Raw genomic sequence first — 14,582 nt, 5'->3', positions numbered from 1 at the left:
CATATATTACACCAAAATGACTCTAACTCTCTACTAACTCTCTAACTCCCCCTAGCTCTCACAACTCATATCTCTCCCCCTTTGGCGTCAAACACCAAAAGGGACCTGAACCTAAACATCTGAAGCAGGAGGAGGTGGCGGGGGCGCATCCGGTCGAGGTCGAGGTAGCAGAGCAAACGCCGACGGAGGGTCAGAGTCAGTCTCGGATCCAGGATCTGCGGTAGAAGCTGGAGCTGGTACTGACTCGGACTGCGGCCGCGCAGCAGGAGCTACCGGAACAGAAGCGGTCACAGATACTGCCACAGCGGTAGTGGTAACAGCAGATGCTGGTGGCACTGGCGGCTGCGGACAGACAGAGCTGAGAACCGGAGAGGTGAACGCCAAAGTGACCGGCCGGAGCGGAGAGGTACCAACAGGGGGTCCAGACAAGATCGAAGGCACCACTGGAGCGTGAAGCGGAGGAGGCGGAACAGACTGAACCGGAGGTGCTGAGATACCAGAATGCTGAAGCATGAGAGCCATGAATGCCCTATTCTCTGCCCTATCCTGAATAAGCTGCTGCTGAAGTGCATCCTGCCTGTCCTGCATGCTCTGAAACATCGAGAGCATCCTGTCAGATAAACGAGCCTGCTCGGCTGCCAGGAGAGCCTGCTGCTGGGTGAGAGTCTGCTGCTGCTGGGTGAGAGTCTGAAGAATCGAAGCAAGGGCAGGGTCCATAGCCTGAGGATGAGGAGGGGCAGCACTAGAACTCCCAGCCTCATGATCATGTGAGCGTGGAGGCATAGGAGGCGGAGGCGGAGGATGAACCCCAAAATCATCATCATCATCATCATCATCAGCTGCTGTACCCTGAGTGTCAAACTGTCGTAGAGCTGCATCCTCGGCCTGAGAGTCAAACACAGAAGCAGAAGCTGGCACTGGAATCTCAGGAGCAGGGCGGTAAGATCCAAACACAAGGTGTGAGGCCTCAAGAGTGCTCTGAAATCGAGGTGGCTGAATCAGCTGCGCAAAGATGTGGCATAAGTAGTGAGCATAAGGTAACTGCCGACGAGCACGAATCCCATCCAGAACAGTGTCCTCGATCTCACAGATCAGGAAGTCCACAACATCAAACTCAGAGTGGGATACCAGGGCACCAAGGAGCCAAAGCTGAATATGAGTGGTAGCCTCCCTGTATCCCATCCGTGGCAGGAGTGTCCGTCTGACGAGCTCATATAAGTACTTCGCTGCTGTAGTAAAGTCTGCTGGAGAACGTCGCGACCCATCTGAGAAAGGCGGGCGGAACAGAGCCGCGACGTGAGCTGTCCCTGGAGCTACACCGCCGTGAGGGCGACGTGGAGGATCTGAAGTGCCGTAGCAGAGGCTATGAAGGCGAGTCGTCGACTCAGGGAATCCAAATAGCTGTCTGATCTGACTGGCAGTGATCGTGACATCCTCGCGCTCAAAGCGGAACCTCATCCAATGATGATCCGGGTCAATCCAAACAGAGGCGTAGAAGACGCGGACCCACTCCTCAACATATCTGCCGCTGATAGTCAAAAGGGTCAGTAGGCCAGGCAGATAGGTGAGATGCGCCTCAGACTCAGCACCGGCTGCAAGCAGAAAAGCTGGAAGATCCAAGAGGCGGTGCACGCGCAGCGCAATCTGAGCAGACAACTGAGCCCTGAAGAATGACTCCTGAATCCGTGTACTGAAAAGAACACCAGCTGCTGGGTCTCTCTGAGCTGGTAGCCAGGACTCCACGGGTACGTACCTGAACCGACGTACCCGTGCTGCAGTAGCACGCTGAAGATCAAACAGACGAGGATCCGAAGCCAGAGGACGGACCTCAGTCTCATCACGCTCCCGGAAGCGAGGTGGAGGGACAGGAGGAGCTGAAGCGGGAGCGGGGGCAGGGGAAGCAGTGGAAGCTGGCGTAGTACTGGTAGTGGGTATGGCGGTGGAGGTGGATGGAGCAATAGGAGTGACTGGAGCAGGCAGAGTGGGTGGCGGAGTGGAAGCGGAGGTGTGAGTGGAGGAGCGAGACCGGGAGGCGAGACGACGAGCACGGAAAGCAATCTGATCTGATGGAACATCCGGCTGATCTCCAAGTGCTGCCTGCGCAGCGGCTGCTGCAGCTGCTGCTGCTGCACGAGCCTCTCTGTCCGAACGCCGCTTCTTGCGGCCTTCCTGCTGCTCCAAAAAGACAGTCTTGCCCTTCACCTGCCTGAAGGGGCGACGAGGGTCCTCGTCATCGCCACCCCCTGACGCCGACGCATTCTTCGTGCGCGGCATCCTGAACTAATGTCTGCAAATGAGATAGAGAGACTAAGCACAGAGCAAAAGTAACCGATAGATTTAGCAAAGAGTGAGATGTCTACCTGGAAAGCTCACACGAGAGGTGACGATCCAGGCAGGACGAGAGACGGCACACGGTCACACAAGGTCACTGAAATGACAGAAGAGGTGAGCACGTATTAGTCACATAGTCATAAGCATATGAAATGTGAATAAATACATACACAGAGAGATATGGCACGGGACGGGACGATCAAGAAGTCAAATAGTGACATAGGATGATTGGAATTCGAATTGAGGCACGAAACGATATGGGATTGAGCCGATACTTCACGAATAGGTTTATATAGGTCAATATGAGTGAAGTGTGTGCTTGGTTTGAATTTAGGCGAAGAAATAGGGTTTGGGGCACACGGCTCGGAAACGATCGCGCAAAACGGGAATTTTGGTGAAATTTAAGCTTGGGACCTCGGATTGGTGTGAAATTTGGCAAGTAGGTTACTGGGAGTGTGGTGAAGGTGCCTGAAAAATTTGGGTTCAATTGGAGCAAGTTTGGGTGGTTTAGGCATTTCACCGAACACGTGAAGGGCGGGGATTTAGGGTTTCGGTGAAAAGCTTATTTGAGGTGGGAATGCCCTCCCGAAGGAGCTAGAAACCTGCAATGGAGTTTAAGGCATACAAAGGAACACATTCCACAACAAGAAATCTCCAGATTTCACAGGAATTCACAGATTTGGAAGAGGTGTGAGAAGGGGTGGAGAAGAGGCAAACTCAACACAGGGAACTGAGAGGGAGAAGAACAGGAGACAGGGGGAAGACCTGCTCACCGAGAGAGGGAAGGAGAGAGACGAGGTCGCCGGAGATGGTGGCCGGAGATGGTGGCCGCCGGTGAGGGGTGGAATCGCCAAGAACAGAGGAGAACTGGCGGCTGGCTGGGAAAAAGAAACCTCTGGCTCGGCTTTGCGGGCTGGAGGCATTTTTAAAAACGCGAGATGGGCACACCGGACAGTCTACAGTGGCTGTCCGGTGCACACCGGACAGCGCACAGTAGCTGTCCGGTGAACCACCGGACAGCGCACAGGAAAATGAATTTTAGCGCGCGGCTGCCGGTGCACCGAACATTGCACAGTGCAGTGTCCGGTGCACACCGGACTGTCCGGTGAGCCCAGACAGAGGGGAGTTTGGAAAATTTTGAATTTTTCTATCTAACTCCTAACCAAACCAAATCCCAACTTATAATCACACAAAATAACACTTGTTGGGACAGGTATTGGCACCCTCATATACTTTTCAAAATATTTTGCCATAGGCTAGATAATTTTTAGAGAAAATAGGCAAATGGTGAAATTTGCATTTTGGTTTGCACTCGGGGTTTTCATGAGTGATTTGAGTTTTGAATACTCCCCCTAAGTGCAGTACCTCATGCACATTTCAATAACCAATAATTGCATAGAAAGTAAGAATTTAAGTGCTAAAAGCTTAAAAACTAAGACTTGTCAGGTTTGACCCGAGTTAAGCTTTTTCACTCGCTTTATTGGCGGTTATCTCAACTAGGTTAGACAAGTCCTAGATGCAATACAAGGAATTTAAATATGCAAAGCAGGTGACAACACCATTTGACATTTCACATAAAATTTCTGAGATCAAGGATATTTAGTTCATTCCTCAACATGCAAAAGCGGGTCTTATCAAGTGGCTTAGTGAAAATATCCGCTAATTGATCTTCCGACCTCACTCCTTCTAAAATGATATCTCCTTTAGCAACATGATCTCTAAGGAAGTGATGACGGATATCAATGTGCTTGGTGCGAGAGTGTTGTACAGGATTATTAGCAATTTTAACAGCACTCTCATTATCACACAACAAAGGTACTTTTTCTAGAACTACGCCATAGTCTAGAAGAGTTTGCTTCATATATAAAATCTGTGTGCAACAAGCACATGCGGCAATGTATTCCGCTTCGGCAGTTGACAAGGCAACACTATTTTGCTTTTTGGATGTCCATGAAACTAGTGATCTACCAAGCAGATGGCATCCCCCAGAAGTACTTTTCCTATCAATTTTGCAACCGGCATAATCTGAATCGGAATAGCCAATTAAATCAAAAGTAGCTCCTTTGGGATACCACAGACCAACGCTTGTGGTGTGCTTGAGATACCTAAGAATTCTCTTAACAGCGCGAAGATGAGCTTTCTTAGGATTAGATTGAAATCTAGCACACATGCAGACACTAAACATAATATCGGGCCTAGATGCGGTAAGGTATAATAAACTACCAATCATAGAACGGTAGAGAGTTTGATTAACCGGGTTACCTCCCTCATCTAAGTCGAGATGTCCATTTGTAGGCATGGGGGTCTTGATTGGTTTGCACTTCTCCATGTTGAACCTTTTCAACAAGTCTTTGGTATACTTCTCTTGTGAGAGAAAGTTGCCATCTTTCATTTGCTTGACTTGAAAGCCGAGGAAGTATGTTAGCTCACCAATCATTGACATCTCGAACTCCTTCGACATCAACTCACCAAATTCCTTGCAATGACAGTCATTTGTCGAGCCAAAGATTATATCATCAACATATACTTGACAAATGAAAATATCACTGTTATGTTTCTTTGTGAAGAGAGTTGTGTCGACGGTCCCGATTTTGAAGCCCTTTTCGATGAGGAAGTCGCGAAGACGCTCATACCAAGCCCTTGGAGCTTGCTTTAGCCCATATAGCGCCTTGGACAACCTGTAAGCATGGTTAGGATATCTAGGGTCTTCAAATCCAGGCGGTTGCTCAACATATACAAGTTCATTTATGAAGCCATTTAAAAATGCACTTTTTACATCCATTTGATAAAGTTTTATATCATAACATGATGCATATGCAAGTAGGATACGGATGGCTTCCAGTCGAGCAACCGGTGCAAAGGTCTCTCCAAAATCTAAGCCTTCAACTTGAGAGAATCCCTTTGCAACAAGTCTTGCCTTGTTTCTTACAATCACACCTTGATCATCTTGTTTGTTTCTGAACACCCACTTTGTTCCAATGATTCTTGCATCTTGTGGGGGTTTCTCCAGGGTCCAAACTTCGTTGCGGGTGAAGTTGTTAAGTTCTTCATGCATGGCATTCACCCAGTCCGGATCCTGTAGCGCCTCATCTATACAAGTAGGCTCAACACAAGAAACAAAAGAGTGATGTTCAATAAAATTAGCATGTTTATGTGATCGAGTAATAACCCCTTGTGAAGGACTCCCGATGATTTGGTTTTGAGGATGAGCTTGAAGTAGTGATGAGTTCCTCCTGTCAACCACTTGGGAAGAAGATCCTGGAGCATCAACATCTTCGGCTTGTACCCTTGCTTGTTCATGAGAGACAAATGTATCTTCATTTGCATGCCTCTCATCTTTTTCATCATCTTGTGGTACATTTGATGAAGAAGGCTTGTCAATGATTTGCACCTCTTCTTCATCTTCTTTTGGTTTGATAGCTCCAATAGGCATGTTCTTCATTGCTTCCCTAAGTGGCTCATCACCTACATCATCAAGATTTTCAAGTGCTCCTTGGGAGCCATTAGTCTCATCAAATTCCACATCATATGTTTCTTCTACCACGCCAGTGGCATGGTTGAATACTCGATATGCTTTGGACTTTAATGAATAACCCAAAAGAAAACCAATATCACAACGTCTTTGAAACTTCCCTAGATGATGGCGTTTTTTGTAGATGTAGCATTTGCACCCAAACACCCGGAAGAAAGAGACGTCTGGCTTTTTCCCATTTAGCAGTTCATAAGGAGTCTTCGCAAGTAGCCGGTGAGGAAATAGCCTGTTTGATGCATAGCAAGCAGTGTTGACAGCTTCGGCCCAAAACCTCTCCGGTGTGTTATACTCATCAATCATTGTTCTTGCAAGAGTGATCAAGGTCCTATTTTTCCTTTCAACAACTCCATTTTGTTGAGGTGTATATGTGGCAGATACTTCATGCTTGATCCCAATTTCATCACAGTACTCATGAATGTTGGTGTTGTCAAATTCTTTGCCATAGTCACTTCTAATCTTCTTAATCTTGCAATCAAATTCATTTTGTGCTTTCTTGGCAAACTTCTTGAATATAGATGCAACTTCAGATTTGTCATGGAGAAAGAACACCCAAGTGTATCTTGAGAAGTCATCAACAATCACTAGACAGTAGAGGTTGCCACCGGCACTGACATAATTTGTAGGTCCAAATAAATCTATATGAAGTAGTTCCAGTGGCCTTGATGTTGACATGAAAGCTTTAGTGGGATGTGTATTAGCAACCTGCTTTCCAGCTTGACATGCACTGCATGGCTTGTCCTTTTCAAATACCACATCCTTTAATCCTCTAACCATATCTTTCTTTAATACCTTCTTGAGTGTGCTCATCCCAACATGTGCAAGCCTCCTATGCCAAAGCCATCCAAGAGAAGCTTTGGTGAAGAGGCAAGTTCTTAAGTCTGCATCTTCTGAAGTGAAATCCACTAAGTAGAGGTTGTTGTATCTAAAACCCTTGAATACCATTGATTCATCATCCATTTTTGTTACAATAACCTCTGATGGAGTGAATAAGCATTGAAGTCCAAGATCACAGAGTTGTCCCACTGATAATAAATTGAAGCTCAAGGGTGCAACTAAGAGAACATTTGATATTGATAAATCATTTGAGATTGCCACCTTGCCAAGTCCTTGTACTTTTCCTTTTGAGTTGTCTCCAAATGTGATTTTATCTTGACCATCAACATTCTCATCTAATGAGGTGAACATCCGTGGGTTGCCTGTCATATGTTGTGTGCATCCACTGTCAATAACCCAATGGCTCCCACCGGTCTTGTAGTTCACCTACATTCACAGACAATTCAAGCTTGAGTTTTGAGAGCCCTATATTGCATAGGACCAGTGACTCTCTCAATTAAGGACTTTGCCACCCAGATTTGTCTAGGTCTACTCTTATTTGGTGGACCTAGGAATGTAACCTTAATCTTTCCATTTGCAACCTTTCTTAGAACATAGTGAGCATTGAAAGCAAATGGTCTTGAGTGCTTAGGCAAGGGAGTTGGTGGTTTAGCTTTGCAGTTGTGGGCAAAATGTCCTTCATTTCCACACTCAAAGCATTTGATAGGCTTGTGAGTCTGCTTTGGCTTGTATTGAGTGATAGCTTTCTTTTGCACAAAATCATTGTATCCAATACCACTCTTGTTATTTTTCATAACAGTGTTCATAAGCAGCTCATTTTGGAGGTATTGACCCTTGTTGAACTTTTGCACACTTGTTGCAAGATGTTCATTTTCACTTTTTAGTTTCTTGACCTCATTCTTAAGCCTTTGATTATCCACTGCCAACTCATTGTTGAAATCATTGTTCTCAATAGCAACTTTTCCTCTAGTAGTTGCATCAGTCAAATAATTCTTCAATTTTTGGTTGTCTAAAGTCAGGACTTCAACTTTTTCAGTCAATTCAGCATGTAGACTAGTTTGCTCTTCTTGAATCAAATCATCACATGAGGTTGCTACATCAAGCTTAACAACAGGGTTAATAGCCTCATGTGTTTTGCAAGATAAAAGTTCATTTTCAACAAGAAGATTGTCATGATCAAATTTAATTTGAGTATAGTCTTCCTTGATCTTAACTAGTCTATTTTGCAACTCCCTATTAGCTTCATTTAATTTGTCATACTTCTCCTTAGCATCTTTTAGGGAGTTTGTGAGCTCATTTATGGTTGATGACATAGTTTTATTTTCTTCTTTTATTTCATCACTAGCCTTTATAACTATGTCATACTTGGCATTTGAAGATTCATTTTCATTTTTCAACCTATCACATTTAGCTTTTGACTTTCTAATGATTTGAGTATATTCTTTAAGTAAGTCAGCTAACTCATCATATGAAGGTGAAGCAAATTCTTCATCACTATCACTATCACTATCATCATCAATATTAATATCATTTTGTACCTTCCGTTCACCCCTAGCCATGAGGCATAGGTGAGAGGTGGATGATGGCGATGGTGGTGGTGAAGAGAAGTCCCCGGCGATGGCAGCAACCTTTTCATCATTTTCTTCTTCACTTGAAGAAGACCCACTTGATGATTCGATGTCGGTGAGCCAGTCGCCAACAATATATGCCTTTCCATTCTTCTTCTTGTGGAACCTCTTTTGCTTCCCATCCTTTCTCTTGAAGAATTTCTTTTCCTTCTTTTCATCATCGCTGTCATCTTCTTTCTTGCCCTTGAACTTGTTCTTCTTGGGCTTGTTGCATTGATGAGCAAGATGACCAAGCTCACCACAGTTGTAGCAGTCCATCTCAGAAATGGGCTTTCTTTTGTTGGAAAAGAACTTTTTCTTCCTTGAATCAAATTTGATGCCTTCTCTATTTAGCTTCTTCAACATCTTGGTGGTCTTCCTTACCATCAAGGCAATGTTTGCATCAAGGTCATCATCACTTGAGGATTCTTCCTCAACTTGTATTTTTGCTTTTCCTTTTCTTTCATGATTTGCTTTGAGAGCCAAATCCTTTCTTTTGGAAGATGATTCTTCTTTGTCGTTGATGTGCATGTACATTTCATGGGCATTGATCTTTCCCAAAATTTGTGTAGGTGTGGTAACCGAAAGATCCATTTGATGTAGCACAGTGACAATGTGTCCATATTTGTCTATTGGGAGGACACTGAGAATCTTCCTCACAACATCCGGTTGTGAGATTTGAGTAAGCCCCAATCCATTGACTTCCTCTACAAGAATATTAAGTCGTGAGTACATAGCGTTTGCATTTTCATTAGCAAGCATTTCAAAAGAATTTAACTTTCGCATAGCTATGTGATATCTTTCCTCACGTTCACTTCTAGTTCCTTCGTGTAGAGCACAAATGTCCATCCACAAATCATGAGCATTTTTATGATTCCGAACTCTATTGAACACATCTTTGCAAAGGCCTCTAAAAAGGGTGTTTTTGGCCTTCGCATTCCATTTCTCATAATTGAACTCATCACCTACAAGATTTGTGGGATCTCTAGGTTGGGGAAACCCTTGTGTGGCGGCTTTATAGACACCAATGTCTATAGCCTCTAAGTATGCTTCCATACGAATTTTCCAATAAGGAAAATCGTCACCATCAAAAATGGGAGGAGGTCCATCCCCACCGGACATCGTAACTCTAGCGGTTAAGCTAATCTATGAGCAACAAGGCTTTGATACCAATTGAAAGGATCACGATGCCCAAGAGGGGGGTGAATTGGGCTTTTCTAAAAATCAACACTAATTAAAACCTAAGCAAGAGCTAAGCAAGAGCCCAACTTCACCCCAACAACTAGCACTAAGAAAATAATACTAGAAATGTAACAAAGCTAAGATAATACTTCAAATACTTGCTAAACAAATACACAATGAAAAGTGCTTGAATTAAGTGCGGAATGTAAAGCAAAGTTTAGAAGACTCCTCCAATTTTTCCCGAGGTATCGAAGAGTCGGCACTCTCCACTAGTCCTCGTTGGAGCACCCGCGCAAGGGTATTGCTCCCCCTTGGTCCTCGCAAGAACCAAGTGCTCACTACGAGATGATCCTTTGCCACTCCGGCGCGGTGGATCCCTCGAGACCGCTTACAAACTTGAGTCGGGTCACCAACAAGATCTTCACGGTGATCACCGAGCTCCCAACGCCACCAAGCCGTCTAGGTGATGCCGATCACCAAGAGTAACAAGCCATAGACTTTCGCTTGACCAAGAGAAGCCTAATGCAAGTGGTGTGTGCTCTAGGTGGCTCTCACTAGCGCTAATGAGGAACAAGCGCGGATTATGATTCTCTAATCTCCTCACTAGGCTTTTGGTGCTTGCAATACTCTACCAAGGTGCTGGAATAAATGTGGAGTGCAAGACATTGAATATGGTGGGTGGAGGGGGTATAAATAGCCCTCACCCACCAACTAGCCGTTACAGGCAATGTGCTGCGCGATGGCGCACCGGACAGTCCGGTGCGCCACCGGTGCGCCAACGGTGCGCCACCGGTGCGCCAACGGTCACTTCCAACGGCTAGTTCTGACACAGAGCCGTTGGACTCATGGCGCACCGGACAGTGAACAGTCCACTGTCCGGTGCACACCGGACAGTCCGGTGCGGTGTCCGGTGTGCCACTAAAATTCATCTCCGAAGGCTGCGCTCTCGGGTTTCTGCGACTGGGAAAACTCTGCTGAGGACCAGCCTAGCCCCACCTGGCAGAGGGTGCACCGGACAGTCCGGTGCACACCGGACAGTCCGGTGCCCCAAAGCCAGAAACCCTACCTCTTGTTTTTCAGCTGATTTTCAAATCGGTTTTCGCTCTAACTTGAGTGTGAGTTCTAGAGTGACACCTAGCACTGTATATGAGTGTGATTGTGCACCAACACTACACTAGAACTCTCTTGGTCAAACTACTCATCGACAACCCCTCTTTATAGTACGGCTAAAAGAGAATAAAAGACCTAACTAAATCGCGAGTGTCCACATCTCCTTGACACTCGGACTCCGTAGACCTTCATCTTTTGTTCCGTCGTTTTAGCCGTCGCTTCGAGTTCTTATCTCCGGGATTGTTTTCACCGTTGTAGTACTTCTACCTGTCATGCGACCTAACTTACCATTTGTCTCTGCAAAACACACGTTAGTCGCATATAATATTACGTTGTCATTAATCACTAAAACCAACCAGGGGCCTAGATGCTTTCACTTGCTGCACAAGTCTTAGACTTCTTCTTCGTCGCTTTGCATCCGAAGCTTTCTCTACGACGAGGCTAGCGACCCTGGCTCACACCTTCGATGCTTATCTGTATGGACGAAGCTTCTTTACGCATCGCTTCGACCAAAGGCCAGCTTCGTCCGTCCTTCACTATATACATGAAACACATTTTCTTATACCAAAGCAAAAGCGTTTTGAGGACCTTCGGCAAGGTAGGTCCCCACCAAGATTATTGCGCTAAGTTTGTAGAAACATTCTCTTCCCATGGTTTGTCTAATGCCGAGGTAAATGATCTAATTTTTTAGTTAAGGGTTCTGACGTTAAGTTTACCAGAAACATCAATGTCTTCAATGTAGATTTTTGAGTATATCAAAAAGATGGATTCTTATTGAAAGTCGCCTAGAGGGGGTGAATAGGCGAAACTTGAAAATTATAAACTTTGAACATGAACTTCACTCGAGGTTAGCGTTAGAACAAGTATAAATAAAATCGAAGTGCGGAAGATGGTTCTTCTTGCCACGAGTTGCTCAAACAATGTGCGGATTACTTTGAGAGCTAACTCAAAAAATCACAAGCAAGAGAACTTAGACAGAGAGGGCAGAGGAAGAATCAAATCTCAATGCAAGATTAACACAAAGACACAGGTGATTTATTTTATGAGGTTCGGTTCTGAAGAACCTACTCCTCATTGAGGAGGCCACGTAGGCTAAGTCTCTTTCAACCATTTCCCTAGACTGGTTGAGTTCTTCTCCTTAATCTCGAGAGTCACTTAGACCCCACAAGCATCAAAACACAATTAGGTGTCTCTTGCTAGCTTTACAAGTGAGAATTTAGAAAGAGAGGAAGAAAGCACGATCAAAACACCAAGCCAAAGAGCAACAAAATATCAAAATGTCACACTCTTGTGTCTCTCCAAAGTACTAATTACTAATGATTCTTGAACACAATTATGGCACTTGGAGATGGAGTTGATGCTTTGAGTGTGGATGGAGTGAAGTCTTTGCTCCTTGCAATTGAAAGTCACCTAGAGGGGGTGAATAGGCGAAACCTGAAACTTATAACTTTAAACACATACTACAAGACGGGGTTAGCGTTAGAATTAAATTCAAGTCTGAAGAGAGAGGAAAACAAATCAAACAAGAAACAAGGCGAGTGATACAATGATTTGTTTTACCGAGGTTCGGTTCCAAAGAACCTAGTCCCCGTTGAGGAGGTCACAAAGACTGGGTCTATTTCAACCCTTTCCCTCTCTCAAACGGTCACTTAGACCGAGTGAGCCTTCTTCCTTAATCTCACGGGTCACTAAAACCCTGCAAGGACCACCACACACTTGGTGTCTCTTGCTTCGCTTACAAAGCACTTGAGAATAAGAATGGGAAAAGAAAAAGGCCAAGCCAAGCAACAAGAGCAACAAGGAACACAAAACAGCATCTCTCAAGTCCCTAATGGAATTGAGTTGATTTGGAGACTTAGAGAGGATTCAGTCTATTTGATGTGTCTTGGAGTGGAGTCTTTTGCTCTTGTATTGAATGAGATGTTTGGAATGCTTGGATTGTTATGAATGAGGTGGTTGGAGGGATATTTATAGCCCCCAACCACTTCCATAGCCGCTGGGGAGGCTGCTGGCAATCCGGTGCGCCACCGGACAGGCACTGTTCCTTGTCCGGTGCGCCACCCGTCACCCAACCGTTAGGGTTCGGAGCTGGGTCGATCGTTGGAGCTTTGTCCTCTTGTGGCACCGGACAGTCTGGTGCCACACCGGACAGTCCGGTGCTCTCTGACTTTGCTGCTCTAACTTCTGCCGTGACACTGTTAACTTTGCAGAGTCGACCGTTGGCACAGATAGCCATTGCTCCAGTGGCACACCAGACAGTCCGGTGAATTATAGCGGAGCGCGCCCTAGAATTCCCGAGAGTGGTTGGTTTGAAGTTGTACGGCCTGGTGCACCGGACACTGTCCGGTGCGCCAATCTTCAGCACACTCAAGTCCTTTTGCTCCAATAAAAATGTGTCCCTAACTTTGTTCTTTTCTTGGTTTGTGTTGAACCTTATGCACCTGTAATACATGAATTCTAGACAAACTAGTTAGTCCATGTGTTTATGTTGACTATCAACCACCAAAATTAATTATAGGAAATGGTTAACCCTATTTCCCTTTCAATCAACCCCTTTTTGGTGATTGATGCCAACATAAACCAAAGCAAATAATAAGTGCAGAAATGTAACTAGTTTGCATTTGGAATGTGCATAGGTTGCTTGGAGTTAAACCAATTGAAAATCTCATTGAGTATGAATGGATTGCTTTTTCCTTTTATTTAAGATTTTGGACCACATTTGCACCACTTGTTTTGTTTTTGCAAATCTTTTTGGAAAAATCTTTTCAAAAGTCTTTTTGCAAATAGTCAAAGGTATATGAATAAGATTGCAAGAAGCATTTTCAAGATTTAAAATTTCTCCCCTGTTTCAAATGCTTTTCCTTTGACTAAATAAAACTCTTCGTGAATGAAATTCTCCTCTTAGTTTTCAAGAGGGTTTTGAGATAGATATCAATTAGAAATTTTACATTCACAAAACAAGTGAAATATAGATACCAATTGATACCAGATAATAATTTGAGAATATATTAATTGAAATAAATACCAATTAAAACTTCATTTCAAAAAAATTTCAAATGGTGGTGGTGCGGTCCTTTTGCTTTGGGCTAAATATTTTCTCCCCCTTTGGCATTAATCGTCAAAAACGGAGACTTCGAGAGCCCTTATGCATCTTTCTCCCCTTGTGGGGCCTGATACTTTCTCCCAAATGGTAATATAAATATGAGTGAGGGGTTATACCATTAACAGTTTGTGGGAGTAACGACAAAGGGTAAATGAAAGCTCTCTTGTGGGTTTTGGTGTTTGGATGACAACCCAATTAAAGGACTAACAAGTGTGTTAAGTGTTGAACAGGTGTTGAATGCAAAGCTAACAGGGTTCAACACAAGTAAACAGGTGTGATGGTCCAAAGACGGAATTATCTATAGATAATGGACATCATAGGAAAGGTGGACACTGCTTAAGTGAGACTTGATGTGCATAACTTGGAGACAACTGATCAAACCAAGGATGGAAGCAAGAAGAGCTTCGAGGTACCCCCCCTCTAGGCGACATCCAGATCCTGTTCTCGGGCAAAGGGAATTTTCAACTAGTATCAGAGCTAGGCCTCTCCAGTGGGGGCTTAGCCGTCCGGAGATGACAATGTCGTCACAAGAGGTAACTGTAGAACTTGTACTAGGCGATGGTTCTAATTATAAATCTTGGTATGTCTCTATTTATAATGCTTTCATGCATGTTGATCCTAATTTGAGACAGATCTTTAGCAGAAGTATTTTTCCCTCTAATATTAGTCAAAATCCTTCTAATGATGAACTAAGATGTCTATCTCTCAATCACCATGCTTGCAACATCTTAGTTGACTCTCTTTCTAGAGGTGCCTATTTTGCCATCATGAGTAGTGATAGTGATTTATTTGTTGATGCTCATGATCTATGGAATAGAATTAGAATAAAACATTCTGAGTCAAATTGTACTGCTTCAACTCCCTATATTGCTTGTGATACTAA

The 14,582-nt window shown here is 44.4% G+C and overlaps 1 protein-coding gene across 1 annotated transcript; it reads right to left on the bottom strand.

The window, feature by feature from the left end:
• Nucleotides 1-11,767: 11,767 nt before the first annotated feature.
• On the bottom strand, nt 11,768-13,713 carry LOC103629851 (uncharacterized). Its single transcript, XM_008650945.2, has one exon. It carries the CDS (start codon nt 13,046-13,048, stop codon nt 12,452-12,454), a length of 597 nt encoding a protein of 198 aa, XP_008649167.1. The 5' UTR covers nt 13,049-13,713; the 3' UTR covers nt 11,768-12,451.
• Between the last annotated feature and the right edge of the window lie 869 nt (nt 13,714-14,582).

The sequence above is a fragment of the Zea mays genome, chromosome 6 (genome assembly GCF_902167145.1).
Source record: "Zea mays cultivar B73 chromosome 6, Zm-B73-REFERENCE-NAM-5.0, whole genome shotgun sequence".
NCBI classification, from domain to species: domain Eukaryota; kingdom Viridiplantae; phylum Streptophyta; class Magnoliopsida; order Poales; family Poaceae; genus Zea; species Zea mays.
Note: the sequence above shows the minus strand (reverse complement) of the source record. Positions and strands in the feature narration are given on the sequence as shown.

Excerpts from the sequence above, each read along its gene's own strand:
- LOC103629851 (XM_008650945.2), bottom strand. The coding sequence starts at position 13,048 with ATGTATTACAGGTGCATAAGGTTCAACACAAACCAAGAAAAGAACAAA.